This window comes from Paralichthys olivaceus, chromosome 6 (genome assembly GCF_024713975.1).
Source record: "Paralichthys olivaceus isolate ysfri-2021 chromosome 6, ASM2471397v2, whole genome shotgun sequence".
NCBI classification, from domain to species: domain Eukaryota; kingdom Metazoa; phylum Chordata; class Actinopteri; order Pleuronectiformes; family Paralichthyidae; genus Paralichthys; species Paralichthys olivaceus.
The window spans coordinates 20572975-20591107 of NC_091098.1; the positions used below are offsets into that span (position 1 = coordinate 20572975).

Sequence of the window (18133 nt, forward strand, 5' to 3'; positions counted from 1 at the left end):
GAAACTGTGAGTTACTTCAAAATGCTAATGCATTCCTTATGCGGGGGTGGGTGAAAGCTTATCTTCAGTTGGTATTGTGTGTCACTGTGGAGATACTTCCATGGAAGTATTTTGTTTACTGATACTCTATGGTTATTCCAGTCAGTCACTGCCAGCTTGCCAAGCCAGTTTTAGTTTTGTGTGTGTGCATGCGTGCGTGCTTACATGTGTGATTTCCTGTACTTATACCTTTGTGAGGACCATTTGAAGCATAGACCCGACAGACTGAGGACATTTTTGGAAAGTGAGGAGTTTTTGGCCAGTTCTCACTTCTTCAAAGGCTGTTTGAGGGTTAAGACTTGGGTCCAGGTAAAAACATTAGGTTTCACTGGGTTAATGTATTATGTCAATGAGTGCCTCATAACTACAGAGAGACATGCATGTGTGTGTGTCTTTTTTCTATCAAGGAGATATGTCTTTTTACTGACATTGAATGTACAGAGGGACTATGAAATATAAAATGTGCAGATTCACTATGAAGCAGCACAGATCACAAGTCACCTTCAATTAATTTGAAGATGACTTGCTTAAATGAAGCAAAGTCGTATTAAACTTTCTTTCAAACAATCGTCAGCCAATATTCCCTAAATTATTATTAGTCACTAGTTATTAGTTATATATTATTGATGTATTTCCAATGAAATATTTACTTCTTGTGGTTATTAAAAAACATAACCACTGTCATAACGAGCCATGAGTAACTTTAATGCAAAACCTTATCATTTGAAGTTGAAAAGTGGTACTTACATATATATTTGAGTTTCTAATGAATTATAGAGGTGACTACATTGCTGATGTGATCTGCTCACTCATTTTTAGTGTGTGGGGTCTTCGGAGAAATGACTGAATCATTAACTAATTGCGGTTTCTGAATGAGTGTCTGTTTACTTGGGGCCGGCCTGGAGGAACCAGTTGTGTGCAGACAGGACACTGGGAGGGAGCAGCTGTTCCACTTGGAAGCCTTGATGAGCGTAGTCCTGGATTCTGTGTGAGCTCAGACCAGAAGGGGGCATCATGAACCCATGAATCGCTGCTGCACCTGGATCACCATGGAAGCTGGTGGATGGAAGAAAAACATCCACAATTATTAAGTGGAATGATGGACGCAACTGAAAACAGAGTTTAATCATCGCAAACTAGAAATAAGCACAATATGCACCACATGGTTATATTCAGCTGTTCCATGTGTTCTCTCTCTCAAATTATGCAACAGCTGTAATTTACAGGCTAGAGAGATCCCACCTGGAAAGTTCCTCTCCTGAAGGAATCGGTGGGAGAAGTAAATAGGATATTTCTCCCACCTGCTGAGCGACATCAAGACAAAACAGCATCTTCATGTTGGGCGCATGAAAGATGTGCTGCTCATAATTTACGGTACATAACTTTAAGATGTCAGCAAGTGTGAGTGTACATAAGAAAATGAAGAAAAATGACATTTCTGTGTTCACTCCTCAAAATAGGAAGGTGTTGTGTGGTCATGATCAGATTAGATAAATGAATTTGTTCAATAATGGATATGTGTGCTCTGTCATTTGTATGATGGTGTTGAAAACTAGCTAAAAATGTTGAGGTGAGTGATGGTCACATACTTGTGAAAAAATAAAACTGACCTTGGCCCATGAAGAGAACCTCATCCTTCCAAAAGGAGTTACTGCAGGTCATGAAAGTCCAGGCAAATTATTTCTGTCAACAATAAACAGGTTTTCTCAGTTTTCTATGCACTCTGAATCAAAAGGATTTTTTTTTGATGGAGACCAAACCCGAGCTGAAAGGTCAGTGACTCTGGACGAGGTAGTAATCTTATTATAGTCTTATATTTAAGCAGCAATTAGACCAAAATTAATTTTGATTCCTTAGTTTGCACTTCACCTGCCCCCTACTGGCAGAATGTCCAACATGCAAGTACAACACAAGTACTGTATACAGTCAAAATATTAGAAAACATAATATGAATGTTTAGTTAGATCATTTATATATATATGACACACAGGTCACTCTGCCATATGACACTTCATACATACTATTTTTTAAGCTGACGATGCAGAAGAAGACAGTCCAGTAGGATTGTTGTCCATCTCTTTTATTCCTTTCACATGTTGAGCTGTAGAAAGAGGGAGGAAGCAGAGATAACAAGTTTAGCAAAATTCCAGAAAATATGTAACACAGCCAAATATCAGTTCTGGGAAGGAAGCTGATGTTCACTGTCTGTTAAAGCAAAACCACAACAGTGGCACGTTTCCACAGAAGCTTTTACCTCTTCAGTATCACAGTACAACAGCTCAGGCCATTTATTGTGCAATCTTCTTTTTCATTAACCTTTCCTTCCAACTGTCTAAAGAGTAAAAGCTTCCATTATATCTTCTCTAGCAGCTGTTTAATACTATTTTTTAGCCTGATTGGTTTACAGTTCTTTATTTTGCCATTTATCTGAGTGCAGGATCACAGGATGACACAGTCTTTGCCTGAAGTGGTTTTCTTGTGAAGGAAGAAAATAAACAACAATCAACCTGGGAACCAAGTTAAGAGATGGTTGTCCTATTTTATTCAAGCACAGACCACACCAGCTGAATTAGCAGTGATTAAAGGACATCAAGTTGTTCAACCACCACAACAGGACCAATGAAAATGTAAATATGTCATACATGCCCTCTGCTGGTTACTTTGGGAACTTAGTGTGCCCACAGTTAAGATTCAAAGTCATCCCTGGCGAGTTTTTTTATTTTTTTTTTTTTTTATACTAAACATTCATTAAAAACATTTTTTAAGAAATCCCACAAAAAACAACAACATTTCAGCCTTTTTTCATATGTTGGATGTCATCAATAAAAACCAAACATTATATTTTGTCTTGTTTATATATTTATTAAGCAAATTAAATACAGTTTACATCTTCCAGTGTGTATATACATGACAGAGATATCAGTAAAGCAAGAGGAAATGGTTTTTTACTACCATTTAGTGGGTTTACCTTCCACACTACCTGGTCCTTGGAGGTAGCCGTCATATAGCTCTCTGAGGTGGAGGATGAGCTCTTCTGTGTTCTGTCCAGTGAGAGCCGACACAGGAATGACCCGCTCGATGACAACGCTCCTAAGAGTCTCCAGCTTCTCCCGGGCCTCAGGTAGGTCCATTTTGTTGGCTATAATGGCCTGAGGCCGCTGGGACAGACCAGGCTCATACTGGTCCAATTCATAACGCAAATGTTGGAGCTGAGTCCAGGGCTCTGGAGTGGAAAGATCCAGGACAAAGAGGAGGAAGCGACAGCGCTCTATGTGACGCAGGAAAGAGATGCCCAAGCCTCGATTTAGATGGGCTCCTCGAATGATGCCTGGGATGTCAGCAACTACACAGAGCAAGGGTAAGAGTGGAACATACATGTTATATCGTGTGTTATAGTTATATGCTGAAATCGATCTAATTAGAACTTATATTTAAGTTTTTGTTTAGTAAAATAATATACAATACATGAATTAAATTAAAACTAATTACCTGCAACTTGCTCATGATCCCTGTAACTGACAATTCCTACATGTGGGCTGAGCGTTGTGAAAGGGTAAGCAGCCACCGCAGGCCTGGCATTAGATATAGCTCTCAACAACGATGATTTCCCAGCATTAGGAAAACCCACCTGATGGGATATTAATTAAAAACAAATGAAAAACCATGTTTGTGGCATTGTAAAGCAATACGTGAATGTTTAAAAATGCTCTCACCAGTCCAGCATGTGCCATGGTGCGTAGCTCCAGCTGAAGGACCCTCTCCTCTCCTGGCATTCCTGAGGTTGCTGTCATCGGGGCACGGTTCTCATTGGACAGAAAGAATCGATTCCCTTTTCCTCCAGCTCCTCCAAATACAGCCAGATACTCTAGCCCGTGTTCAGAGAGGTCCGCTATAGTTTTCCCCTCCTCCTTTACCACAGTGCCTAATGGTACCTTTACAAATAGAAAAAAAAATATCACAGACAAGGTGAAGCAGAAAGGTGATGAAACAAAAGAATTTATGATTTAAGACCAAATGTAAGGACTCACAGAAACGTAGGTTGGGCTGCCGTTCCGACCATAACAGTTCTTGCTGCCACCTGATTGCCCATCCTCTCCCTTATAAACCGGAACCACTTGTGCCAATGATTTGACAAACCGATCAGCTGAAAGCACGTAAATGAAGAATAAGGAATATGGAAGCATGTTGTGATATAATTCCGAATGGATGGAGCTCGGTCAGTGGCTGTGTTGACACGAAATCTTTTGAAAGGAATTATCAGGACAGAAAAAAACCCAAATGCTTCTGATTCTAGGAAGTAAGGTGAATGGTTGTAAAGACAGGTTAGGGAAAGTGTAGAACATAATGACATCTTATAACAGCTTACCCTTGAAAATGATGCTTCCTCCATCACCTCCGTTCCCTCCATCAGGTCCACCCCACTCTTTTCGGGGCTCACTGTGAAAGCAGCAGGCACCTTTACCCCCTGACCCAGCCACCAGCTTCACACGGCGATGGTCTACAAAGTGACGGGTCTACGGGCCACATAAAGAACAATACTACAGATGAATGACCCACACTTCAAACCATCCTGAGAGCAGGTCCTCATGAACACAACACTGTAGGGTGGATTACACCAAGAGACGGTGTGGTTTGTTAATGATTTGCCTGCAAAACTTGTACCGTACACACTTGCGAATATAACTTTATGAAAGTAAAAATATTCACTCCTTGTTGAAATGTTTGTGGATTCTGAAATCAATTAATCCGGTGTAAGAGATCGTTAAAATCAGCATTTTGTTAAAATCATTATTCATATCACACGATGAAGAATACGTAGCATTGCATCACAAATCCTTAGTTTACCAGGTGTTGAATTGAATCAGACTTAGATTAGTGCTGCCCAATATCAAAATGCAAAAGCAACATATTGATATATTTTGTTGTATTACTCCTAAATGTATATTAATATGGTTTTACTACCCAGCTGTACAGAATATACATTACTATTTTATTTAAGTGGATTAAAATAAATCCACATGGTCTTTCAATCAATTTAAATAGAACAGGAAGAAGTGATGTTATTTACGAGGAGGCAGAATGAGCAAATAATCAAACTCCACAGCAACATTCTTTATTACTTGAAATACATATTACATTATTGATATTAAAGTGGAAGAAACTGCATTGGACAATTCTGTGAAACAACAGTCTCCAGTCATTTATGTTATAAGAACAAATGCAAACATAAAATTATGCAAAAATAAATTGCATTTGTAAATTAAGCATGAACATGACAGGAGGCAGGATAACACACGACCAACACAGCTACTCACCAGCTTCTTCTCCGACATCTCTCCCTTCCTCTGCTGTCCTCGGACTTTGGCGCACATGGCACAGGAGGAGCTGACATCTCTGAACAGCTTCAGTCCCTTTGCCCTGAACTCTGGTACCAACATGAGTCCTGACATCAGGTCCGGAGGAAGACACCGAGGGATTCGAACCCTCCACAACGACGCAAACATTATTTCTGAGAAGCTAGTTACTTAGCTTGGTTTCGTTAGCTCACGTCCTTTCCGCTGTGTCGCCTCCATGAACACCTCCAGCAGCGAGAGAACCAGGAAAACACCCGCTGGCGTCACGATGTTGTTTCTTGTTGCACGTTAACTTTGGAAAAAGTGAAGAAAGTCAAACAACACGGATGTGCCGCACACACAGGAACACGCTGGAAAACTACGGAGATTGTGAAGGGACAGTTTATCTACCTCTGCGGCTCTCTATCGCCCCCTCTGTGCTGGAGGGACAGGACGGATGCACCAGAACTAAACTGTAAGTAAATACAAGTTTGTCTGGCCAATAAAAATATTATGATATTAAAATGAACAGCGGTTTTTGGTCAAATCAAATTTTAAATAAAGTACAAAGTACAAAGATATTTTGTTAACAAGGGATGAAGAGGCGATTTCACAGTGTTTCTTTATTTGGTCATTTAAAATGTATTGTTCCCCATATCTTCCTCTATTTTTATTATTTATTATTACATATATTTTGTATGCATTATATATAATATAGAGCACAAGTAAACAACATATTTATAGATGTATTGGAAGCTGGTTAAGTATAAGTATAAGATGAAAATTAATGACTTCTGGAGAACGGGTGAGATTAAATAAATGTGTACTTCTTCTCAATCTTTTTTGATTATTTAGATTAAATACCCCGCTTAATCCACTGAACCTGGAAACCCTGAATGAAGAACATAAGTAAACAAACAAGATCTTGACAGCACACACATACTACTAACTATACTAATAAGCAATACTAACTATACTAACTATACTAAGTGTGGTAAGAATTCCGACATTACTATTACATGTGACTTGTGACATTTCTGTAACAAATACACAAAATGCAGACGTACAAAAGGTGAATGTCAATTTATTTTTCTATAACAAACAGTAACAAAAGACAGCAGAAAAGATCAGGCAAAGCAATCTTAGAATAGAGAAGTAGATAAGATTCATATTTGGATTATACACACCAAACTTGGCTTCCTCCTGCTTACTCTCTATCACTCTCTCTGTCGCTCTCTCTCTCTCTTTACCACACATGCAAACACAGACACACACACACAAACATAGGCATACAAGCCACATCAGTGATAACACACGACAGAGAACAGGAAAATACTTGTCATATTGTACATGTTCAGGTCACAGTAAAATGAAACACTGACACAGATTCATTGTAGTACAGAGAAGCCTGTGATTGTCACTTTTGAGTTGTACATTGTTATTCAGCTGTTTGACAGCCAGGTATCTCTCATTCTCGATTAACCCTGCAAACTGACTGCATCTGTTGTGTTCATTCCCCACTGAGGTACGCAGAGTTACTACAGGATATACTGCAAAGCTGAACTCACACAAATAATCCTTTATAATCAATTTTACTGATTTAACTGGAGGAAACAGTTAAAGTGACCAGATGCGTGTCTGATTTCTTTTAAATCAATACATCACAATATATGCCTATTTATTAAATCACAGAATGATGGACAGACAGATGATAAAATAAATACATATGTAAAATAAGGCAAGTGTGCTTGTACACCATCTAAAAAATAAAAACTAACCTCATATACCCCTCTGTCCAATTTTTAGCATTACTTCCTTCATCTAATACATTACAGATGATCGCTAAAGTTTTAACTGACAAAAAGCTGAAGGGAAGAGTTTTGTTCTGTTCAGAAGACACATAAATAACTTAAATACATTTCTTAAATATGATGCTTCAAAAACACATTCCATCACATGAAATAAACATAGTCACTGTCATGATTATAAGACAAGACATTACAAACATAAAGTGAAAGTTTATAAGAGCCAACCTCAACATGACTGACTGAGTGTATTGCACTTTTTGAAGCGGAGGTGCAGGACATGTTACTGTTCTGTTCCTGTGTTACTTTGGCTTTTTGAGGATCATTCGTTTAAAAAAAAAAGAAATAAAATAAAACAGGCTGAATTGCACTAGAATATGAAATATCAAATAATACACATACTGTCACTATAAATTAAAGTGCGAGACAAAGTGGTAATGTAATGTAAAATCCTTATTGAATTTTAGTATAACACCTCTGAGCTCATATATAAGAGTCATAAATACAACCACAGCGTCTGATCATCAGGGACAATGATAAACACACTTGAGTCTTGATCAGTCAGCTGTCAACCATGTAGACATATGTAGAGTGAAAACACGTAATGTTAGATCACACAGCAACACGTCACAGTTCAACTAACACAGACAAACCACCCTGATCAAATCAGGTTTTCACCTTCATAGAATTCATTTCCATCAGCTTGAGATATAAAAGTGAGTCGACAGGAGTCAAAGCAAATCTGGACCGAGTCTATTAGATATATATTAAGGAGCATTTCGCTCAAGGCCAGTTTGCTTTTTATAGCCACAGTCTCTCAAACCACAGACTCATGTCTCTGTGCACCAAAAAAGAACAAAAAGAAAAAAAGGCTTCTTAAGTGAAATAAAAGCAGAGGATGAGATAAAGATGAGCGAACAGAGACAAGTGAAAGGCAAAGAGACAGAAAGAAGATAAGGACATAGGCTGGATGCTGAGGTTAATCTAATGACGTAACTGCTCCTTTTAAGTTCTTAAATTCCTCCATATGAAAAGTCGACATTAACCTTAGCCTTGTTTCTATACGCTACTTGATAAAAAAGCAATTTTTCTTACTCTATAAAAATGAAAATCAATGCCGTAATGAAAGGATGATGAATCTGATGCAGGCAGGTCTTCTAATCCACAGCGCGTCTCATCTTTTCTTCCAGCGGGGAAACTATGTGCTGCTTTTATTGCTGATAATTTCCATACTGACCCTGCAATGTAAGAAGATTCACACTGACAGGCTGGATTGGATCTCACACAAATATTTGAGTTAGAAAACTTAGTCTAGATCAAGAAAGGTTTTATTTCTTGTTATACAGTTTGCACCTACATTAGCAAATATTTTAACATGGAAAATCAGATAATGGCATGAAGCTGTTGTGGTAAGAAAAAGACAAATAGCAATTATGTTTTTAATTTTTAATAAATTACTAAAAGATATTACTCATGTACCTGTTCATAGGCGTAGGGCCTCTGCGTCTGTGCACCAGGGCCACCCTGGGACGAGCGATAGGAACCATACTGTTGGCTTTGACCCTGTTGATACTGAGCATACTGGGAGGATCCACCCTGGCCTGATCCTGTAGAGGAGCGGTTACACTCAAGTTACTACCTCATTCTGTTACACATTTATGTTTGTTTGTTTGAATGCACAAAATACTGTAGTCGATAGATGTTTCTAACCGTATCCCTGTGGCTGTCCTGTGTATCCTTGTTGAGACGAGTACTGCTGTTGGTTGAAGGGCTGCTGCTGGCCAGAGCTCTGCTGATACTGGGCTTGCTGTTGGCTGTACTGAGAGTTACCTGGAGGTGCACATGCATAAGCATCTGTCAGCTGTTACATCTGTGAGTTAGTCCTTTATTAAAGTTTTGGTTAAAAAGCCCTCAGACAAAAAAAGCTGTTACCTCCTTCATAGTAGTGCTGTGAGGATTCATCAAATGACCTGTCGTAGCCTTGCTCGCCATATGAAGACTGCTGATATGAGAACTCTCCGTGACCTGCAGAGAACATGATTCAACACATGCAAAAACTCCTCCGCAAAGATAAAATCCACTTACACACAGAAGAGACATTACCAACAATGTGAAATGTTCCCACAGGTAAAAACAAAGTGACAACCACAGACATTTTACAAGGCGTCTCACTTCAGCATTATGCACAAAGCACAAAGAAACACCCCGGGTTAAAAATGCATTCTCTCCTAAACACAACTGCTACAGAACTGACTGAAATCTGAAATTCCGGCACACCAAAGGGGACAGTATGGACACAGACACAGTGGGAGAAAAAATAATTAAGACCAATGTTAGTCTTTTGCAATTTCTTTTCAATACTTTTCATCTCCCACAGTTAAGGTAAAAAGGACAATGACTGGGCATTAGAGTGGAAGCTTCAGCACGGTCGTAAATAAGGCTCAGGCCTGTGGGCTTGCGGTAAAAGGAAATGGCATCACCTATAATGGGGATTTGTATGTTTGAGAGCTGTGTGTGTAAAGTTTATGGATGTGCATGATTACCATCAGGGTAATACTGCTGGTTTATGGGCTCGCTGGAGCTCTGAGTGTGTCCATACTGCTCTCCGTAGAACTCGTCTTGTCCCATGTACTGCTGTGCAGATCCTGCAAGACAGGCGACACCACGAATGGTTAAACAGTTGGAGACTAACGGGGATGCGCCAGATCACAATTTAGATTCTCTGAAGGAGTGTGTGAGCATGTGTGTGTATTAATAATGAGAAAAGTTGCAACAGACAATTTTGTTTTGTTATTTGACAACCTTCTTAGGAGTCATCATTTATATTTGAGGCAAAACGGGATGATAGTATTAACAAATGATAGTATTATAGATTAATATTAAATATTTTATTACAATTTTATATTGGACCATTTTAGTGGAGGGGGTGTGATAAAAATATGACAAATTCTGACCAACACAAACTTAGAGACACTAACTAAAGTGGAACAATTTCAATAAATAATTCCATGGAAAAATTGTACAAGATGTAATTTGAAGGAAAAATGAGGATTGCAGAAAGCCAGCTATCAGGGAGCATCTGTTCTCTGCTTGATGGTGGTGTGCAGAAACTCCAGATTCCACTCCTTCACTCTACCTTTACAATTTTATCTAAAAGTACTCACAAAACCAACAGAACAAAATAAAACTCTCTGGAATATGCAGCAAAAGACCCAGGCACAGCCTAATCTTCTCTCTAAACCACGAAGGACCAAATAGTGTACAAATACAGACATTAACTACAGGACGAAAACAAAAGCATTTTCATCTTAACCTCAGCAGCGATGGCAAAAAAACACTTATCTGACATGTCCCAATATGACCAAGGAGCCACAGTTGATACAGACACCCTAGCAACAGACCCACAACCAATCAGGGATGAGGCTGGACAAGTCACCTAGGTTAACAATGGACGAAACAATTCTGAAGCGCGGCTCTATTTGGGCCTACATCACCCAGTCATGCAGGGATAACAGGGCACCAGGTTGAATGAGGGCTCACAACCATGGCCCGTTGCTCTGGAAACAGTATTCAATTCTTTTTATACATCAGAGCTACTATGTGTCTCGTCTTCAAAAGATATAACAGGGCAGGGTGCAGCTATTATTAGGCACACGCTGACACAGCACACGTTAAGTGATTTACAAAGACAGGAACTTAATGTGATGTGAGTGATACATCGCCAGGCTACCTCTTAAAGCAGCAGGAAGGCAGCTGGGATGGATTCATTAGTACACTTTTAATATTGCTCTCACTTTATGGTTACTAATTAATACCATGATGCAATTAAAATACTTATCAGGGGACAGAAAACAGTAGTTCTGACAACAGTCACATCCATCCACCAACATATGTAGTCACTCAAACACACCACAAACAAACCAAGCCCACTGTTTGAAGGAGACATATTGTGCTTTTTTAGATTTTCTTTCCTCTTGTGTGTTAAAAAGGTTTTTGTGTGTGTTAAAAGTGTGAAAAGAGAGAGAAAACACTGAGGCGCGTCATCAGCAGTCCGCCCGATACTTCTAGGGAATCGTGAAGTCATGTAATATTTGCATGATGTACAATCGGGCAGGTAGTCTGGCACGTCCCCATACAAATTAAGGTAGGGGAGCTAAAACCAAGCATTTTGGGCAGAGGATGAAAAGAGGAGCTGCAGCGACGGACAGTATGAGGAACATGTGAACCTGATTGTGAGCATGATATGTCTCCTTCAACCAAAATAACATGGACCACCTACCTGGCTGTGAAGAGCGGTAGGATCCAATGGGCCTCTGACTCATCAAACTGTTTCCTTGACTGCCCTGACCCATCATGCCCATGGCCTGCTGTCCCTGATAGTGCTGGCCCCCAGCCTGAGCTGAGGAGTAATGCGGAGTGGCAGATTGTTGTTGCATCATGGAGACTAAAGGAAGGAGGTGGGATTGTGGAGAGATCTCATACATTAATACACACAGACAAACTCTATGCACATTTCAGTATTCAACAGCATACACAACATTCAGGGAACTAAGGCTGTGCAAAATTACACTGACAAATAAACAAGTGTAGAAGGAGGGCCATGCCAATAAGGGCACAGGGATAAAGCCAAAATGGGTCCAGAGCAATCAGTGGCCAAGATGCTGCTCTGGAGATTAAATGCAAACAAAGCCAGGGAAGTCAGTGCATAAACAGAGGTGCAGGAAATACACACAGACATCCAGGGAGAGGAGGGCTGCATCTCAGGGTCAGGGGTCAGAGATCAGAAGAGGTAAAGCCTGGAGCAGAAGGAAGAAGGGAGGAGGCAGCACACCTCTGATAAACTGAATGTGTCTGGCTGTTTTTGATTGTTACGCTGCATTGACTGGTCGGGATTTACAGATTGATGAATGCGTGTATCCAGGTAAGCAAATGCGTTTCAGAAAGATCAAGGGGGAGTTTGTCATGGTCGCATTGGGAGATATTTTCATCATCCAACTAGTTTATGGTTGTATGGTTCAACCTTGAACATTATTTTCATCACTCCCTTCCTGTCATATCGTATTCCCAAATCTTGTATCATACCAAAATAAAATTAGGCATCTTGTTACTGTTCCCTTCCATTAAAAATCTGATTACTGGGCTCTTCTTCACCTGGCTCACCTTGGTTGGACTGCATGTTGAGGTTGTTGCGGGAGGAGGAGGAGGAAGAGGAAGAGCCATAACCAGGACCAGGGCCCTGAATCATGCTGCCCTGGGAGGAAGGGGCAGCATGGCTGTAGCCGGAGGCCGAGCCACCGTAACTGCTGGCTGGCAGGCTGAGGGATGTCGAGGGAAGGGCCGACTGCGTCTGACCAGACTGCTGCTGCATGGGGGCATGGCCTGGGCCTGACGACACACATGCACAGTCAGAGCAGCCAGCACTCGTTCCCATGTGCTACCACATTAATCATGGACCCACATTCAGTTCATCTTTAACAGGACCTTATGCAAGGATAGATTCTTGAGATGAGTGTTAATGATGTGTTTAGATAAGGATGAGAGGAAATAAAGGAAGCAAAGGTTGCTATTCCTGCAAATACACTATCAGATTGTCAGATGAACGTGAGACCATAGACACGCAGGCAGTAAAGAGGAGAGGCAGATACAACAGCACGACAGACAGGACATGGTATTGTATCTTCAGACCAACATGCGGCAAGGTGAGGTTCAAACAAGGACAACAACATGGAGCTGTATGTGTGCACACACCAAGTTTGAACTCTCACCATTGCTCATCTGGCTCTGCATCATCGATGTGGGGGCCAATCCTGGTGCCATGGTGTCGTTGAGGTTGCTTTGAGCGTGTCCCCCACTCTGACCCATCCCTCCAGGACCAATGGACATACTGGGAGTGGGAGGCTAACAGGTCGAGATGCACATTTAATAACTTTATTGGCAGACACAACTGAATGACAATGTGGTCATTAAGATTTGTTTTACAAAGTATGCATCTATATTTGCTTTTCTGAACATATTTTCCTTTACTCATTCCTGTATTGACTCAGTGATGTACACATTTAGAATAAAAGAGGACAAAGTACATGGAAAACAGAAAGTGAGTAACTTGTTCCAACTTCCTTTAATGCCATGGAACAGATTAATTTAACAATAAAGGAAAATATGATGGAAATGGTTTGCTGAGAGAATTTTTCCTGAAGGACTCACCGCAGGAAGTAGTGACTGCATGTTCTGATTTGAATCTGCTATTGTGGCCAAGTAAACCAGGTTTCTGTGCAGGACCTGCTGATACCTTTCAAAACACACCAGCTTTAGTTCATCACATTTGCTTTAATGGGACATTTGCAAGGCATTGGTCAGGGAGGGAGAAAAGTGAGACTTACTGTGTGCATTCAGCCGTCTTCCCTTTGCTTTGGTAATCCATTATACATTGTATTAAATAATGATTTTCATCCAGCATCTTTGGGAGACAATAAAACAACTGCAGTTGTGTCTGAAGGCATAGTGCATTCTCCATTATACACAATAATACTTCATTTTAAGACATTACAGTGATGATGTTCCCGATTCTGAGAACTTCACCCAGACTGGAACATTTTTCTGGGTCAGTTTTATCTATTTTTTGTTCCGTAATGAAATCAAATCAAATAGCAGCCTCTCAGTCTTTATTTAGGACACCGCTTGAAATCTACTTTCATAGATGAGTAGTGCCTTTTTTTAACAGAATGTTTCAGTCAAGGGTAAAAGCAGCAGGAGATGATTGTGCCGTTGCTCAGTTTCTCTCCACCCCACACGACCCTGCCTTTACACACACTAACAGATTTTCTTCCAATAAAGCGAGTGTCCACAATAATATTCACGATCAAATGAGACGCTGTCTGCTGATGCACCTTTAATCATTGCGTCCGTACAATCCAGCAAATACGCTGTGATTTAAAATGTGCAAACAATTTAAATCTGATCGATTTCACATACAATTAAACACTAATTTGTTGAGGAACAAACGCCAGAATTGCAGCATCACAAGGAACCCGCCTGAGAGCTGTGCGTAAAAAGCTTTCGCCTCCGGCACCGTCTTGGCTTTGTTTGGCTTTGCACCTGCACTCGACTGTAACGCTACTATACCAGTTGCCATTTCTTCTGATGTTCACCACTTTCACTGCACTGGCGACGGATTGTCACTCCCCTCATCCATCCATCCATCCACACCGACGGACAGGAGCATCCAACAACACCACGTCCGTGCGTCCGGATTGTGGTTTACCTTTTGGATCGTCTGCTGCGTCACCTCCCCTTTACTCCTAGGACGCGCCGACGAAAACGCCACCGACATTTTGTCATATGTGAAATAAAAGCGCTTCTTTTACTCGAATATTTATTATATTGAGCGCTGCCCTCTATTTGGTTGGGTAGTTTCTCCATTTCTGGGAAATAGGGGTATTGACAAAGCCAGCCTTCTGTTATCAGGGAAGGAAATTTGAAAAACAGCAAAAGCCTCTGAATCCAATTAAAGATATAATGATGCTGGATGTGTTGTTCGTGGTGTGCATGCAAATAATTATATTTATTTAACTGCTACATGCTAGAGTGAAATCCCTCTCCCTCTGTTTGTGGTATAGTCCAGACAGTGAGTAGCCTACCAGCTTCCTGCACTGTAGACGAGGTACCCTTTGAGTCATGAGAGTCAATCAGTCCATATTGTGCGCAAAACCTCCAAAGAGCAATTGGGGTAAGTGGCTGCAAAAGTTTTTTTTTTAGCACATATAGAAAGAAAAGAAAAATGTCATATTATGATACCCGTCTCAAACCCGTCTCAAACCAATTTTTACAACACCACACACAGAACTTCAGCTCAGTTTTCATATGAAGTTTCTGCAGCAATACATTTTGTTTTCCATAATCAGACTGCATTTGTTTTATGTAAAGGGTGAAAAACAAAAAAACGTTACCTTCTCCTGAGCAAAATACGAGTTAAGTGTCTGCCTGCAACAGAACATATGAGCTTTATGGTTCCACCCAACTTTTCCATTTATTGATATGACCTGTATGAACTGTGTACTGTAGTAGCCTCAGAGAACGTGAGACAAGCGGATCAGCATTTTCCCCTTTATTAACATTTTCACTTGTTGATTCAATACAACAGAATAAAGCAGTGACCAAGATATAACCTTTAAATACATTTAAGTTCAGTTCATTTTATGTTAATATTCACAATTTACATTTTATGAAATATAATTACAAATTATGATGAGTATTCAAGATGCGATACTTACTTTGAACATGAAAAAAAAAACAATTTTAGGAGTGAAATTATAAACAAAAATAAATTCAATTCCCCATTTAATAATTGAAAAAAAATATTCAGGCAAATATCCTGAGGGGAAGATTAATTGCAAGTGCAATGCATCCATATGCAAACTGGAGACAGATGAAAATAAATCTATGGATGCAGGATCCTGACTAAGGTGGAAAAACAAAAATAATTTTTCATGCACTGTCAACAGAGCTGCTCATATTGCGCGTTATGACAAAAACACAGAGAGACTGGTACATGGTAACAGCCCCAGTAAGGGAAATATTCACAAGAGGTTTTTTGCTTTAGTGCCCTGGTATCATATGCTGACCTTTACAGCTGTCCACTCCTGCTTCTGTAAGAAGGTCGAGTCTGAGCAGAGCCCCGTCCTCTTGGTCCAGTGTATCCACCTCTGAAGCCACGGCCCCTCAGAAACCATCCAGGGACCCCGAAAGTCTCCAGATTGCGCTTCCGCTCCTCTGCCCATGTTAATCTGAAACAGGTTGACAGCAGAAAATAGGCACAAAACTGTAGATCTACTAACAGACCCAAATTGTGTTATGATAAAAAAAACACCAGATGTTTACCTGAACATATTATCAGATGGGATGTTGTCGAAGAAGGACTTTGCTTTGTCATAGTAGCATTTTGGTCCAAAAGGATCATCCTCTGCTGTTGAGTGCAATTCCTCCTTTTCCTTTTCTTCTACCTGATGATTTCCATCTGCAGACAGAAACTCGTGTCATGGACCCTGGAGGCAATATGCAAAATGGCTGTAACTGTCACTACATTGACCAAATCTGCCGCTGAGCTACTACACCTACAATTTAGGTTATTCTGAGCAGACCTGCAACAAGGAGCAATGACTGTACACCTTCACACGCCAGGGGAAATGAAAATTGAGGCATTTGTGTGCATTGAACCAACCTTTCACAGTCGTCCTGTCCTGCCCCTCCCTCTCCAGCTCCTCTTTTATAAACTGTGCATTTGAGGAATCAAAATCAAAGTCTGTGTCAAACTTCAGGGTGGGAGCTGGAATATTCGCTGCCATCAACTGTCCTCTATTGTGGTTCCTGCGCCTCCGAGGTCCTGGAATTTTCAAAATATTTTTTTGTTAAATTATTATTAGAAAATTCAGGATTTGACTACAAACACGTACATTAATGATTACCTTGTCTTCTTCGGGGTTGTGGCCTATTTTCATCATTCTGTAGCCGAGTTTCCTGTTGAGGTCTGGGCACAACTTGGCTCAACTTTGCTTAAATTTAAAAAATTGAAGATCACTTGGAAGTGCACAAATAGACATAAAGAATCCCCTTTAAGTCCCTTCACAATGCTAACATGTTTCTAAATATTAATTGTGAACATATTATATTGTATTTAGCTTTTATCATTGCAATCGTGCATGCTTACAAATGGCTCCCGGGACCCGTGTGGTTCTGGAAACCTCAACTCTGGTCCTTTGGGGACACCTCCTGTCCCACCACTGCTCCTGCTCCTGGGATGCAGACAAGCCTCCCCTCTGCCTGTATCTTTCTACATTAAGGGTTTGAACAGCCTTTTCCACCATGGGGCCCCTTCTGATATTTAAGCCCGGAAGCACAGGCCCTACATGAGGAATAAAACAAAAATACTCCAGTATTTAAACAAGTTGCATACTGGGATATCAGCCAAAATAAGGAAGTAGGGTTATCAGTTTACTAGGAATTTTTGCTCTTTGACTTACCAAGGCCAAGAGCTGCAGCATACTGTTGATTAAGTAGAGAGCTGGCAGCAAGCTGGTTGTAGGCGGGCATCCTCATGGGGCTAAATGGTCCAAGAGCTGCACAGAGGCCTGAAGGACCTGCACTGGATGACTGATTAAAAGATGTTAGAACTATTAAACTCACATTTTATTGGTCTTCATATACAGTTTCCACTTTAACGTTATCTAACTGTATGGGCTGTGAGCCATGCTGATCTAGTATACCTGTATTATCGCAGGGTCTGCAGGCAGGCCGTGATGGGATCTTGGAAGTTCACACAGTGTGATGTCCTTAATATCGCTACCCCGGAAAGTGATGTACTCGTAAACATCCTCTTTGGGTGGCGTTGGTCTGTCAGTGGGTCGTCCCTCTGTTCCAAAGCACTTCACTGGTGAAAATACAACATTTGAGAAAAGTGTGCAAACTGACAGCCATATCTGAATGTGTCAGGCTTGTCAACACTCACCTTTAGCCAGCACCACTGTGGAGTTGACTTTATCGATCGTGTACAAAATCCCCTCGTACCGATTCTGGGCTCTTGAGATTAACCCTATTTTACAGCCGATGTACGGCTTGTCTGAACTCATGGCTGCAGGATGCTCAGGACTGCTGCGTGCAAACTTCCCAACACCTCACATGGTGTGACAGCGTCCACACCACGGGTCCAACCAGGAAGTATTTATAGGTTTGCACACGTGACTAAAAACCACGCCCACTGATTGACTGAACCGCACCTGGCTGAGTGACGTCATGCCCCAATCTACTCTCAAGATCCGATTATTTAATTTAGTTATGATTCTTTGAGACATTTATTTGTGTTTGAGCGAGTGATGCAAATAAATGTTTAGGTGACAATACGTCTTGAGTATATCACGTCTGGTAATTGCTTTTTATGCGCTTGCAAGACTTAGACATTGATGC

At 40.7% G+C, this 18133-nt stretch overlaps 3 protein-coding genes and 1 long non-coding RNA gene across 7 annotated transcripts; 1 reads left to right on the forward strand and 3 right to left on the reverse strand.

Moving 5' to 3' along the window:
- Positions 1–210: 210 nt before the first annotated feature.
- LOC138410482 (uncharacterized) lies at positions 211–1760 on the forward strand. Its single transcript, XR_011243190.1, has 2 exons — positions 211–348; positions 859–1760. It is a non-coding gene; the product is annotated as an uncharacterized lncRNA (long non-coding RNA).
- Positions 1761–2880: 1120 nt separating this feature from the next.
- On the reverse strand, positions 2881–5770 carry mtg2 (mitochondrial ribosome-associated GTPase 2). The gene is made up of 6 exons (XM_069526700.1): positions 5355–5770; positions 4406–4553; positions 4068–4183; positions 3753–3971; positions 3529–3667; positions 2881–3382 (listed from the first exon to the last, which is right to left on the reverse strand). Exons 1-6 carry the CDS (start codon positions 5541–5543, stop codon positions 2988–2990), a joined length of 1206 nt encoding a protein of 401 aa, XP_069382801.1. The 5' UTR covers positions 5544–5770; the 3' UTR covers positions 2881–2987.
- A 670-nt stretch (positions 5771–6440) lies between these two features.
- LOC109635233 (SS18L1 subunit of BAF chromatin remodeling complex) lies at positions 6441–14596 on the reverse strand. 4 transcript variants are annotated; one of them, XM_020096279.2, is made up of 11 exons: positions 14439–14596; positions 13558–13634; positions 13382–13466; positions 12943–13075; positions 12338–12562; positions 11457–11621; positions 9721–9822; positions 9110–9202; positions 8888–9007; positions 8657–8784; positions 6441–8415 (listed from the first exon to the last, which is right to left on the reverse strand). In XM_020096279.2, exons 1-11 carry the CDS (start codon positions 14505–14507, stop codon positions 8389–8391), a joined length of 1224 nt encoding a protein of 407 aa, XP_019951838.1. In that variant the 5' UTR covers positions 14508–14596; the 3' UTR covers positions 6441–8388. The 4 variants fall into 4 exon arrangements, with proteins under 4 accessions (XP_019951838.1, XP_069383075.1, XP_069383077.1 ...); XM_069526974.1 differs by having other exon boundaries at positions 14273–14574; XM_069526976.1 differs by lacking the exon at positions 12338–12562.
- A 670-nt stretch (positions 14597–15266) lies between these two features.
- Positions 15267–18107, reverse strand: lsm14b (LSM family member 14B). The gene is made up of 8 exons (XM_020096285.2): positions 17679–18107; positions 17437–17600; positions 17194–17323; positions 16881–17075; positions 16639–16725; positions 16395–16556; positions 16055–16190; positions 15267–15960 (listed from the first exon to the last, which is right to left on the reverse strand). The coding sequence occupies exons 1-8, from the start codon at positions 17797–17799 to the stop codon at positions 15801–15803; spliced, it is 1155 nt and encodes a 384-aa protein (XP_019951844.1). The 5' UTR covers positions 17800–18107; the 3' UTR covers positions 15267–15800.
- Positions 18108–18133: the final 26 nt, after the last annotated feature.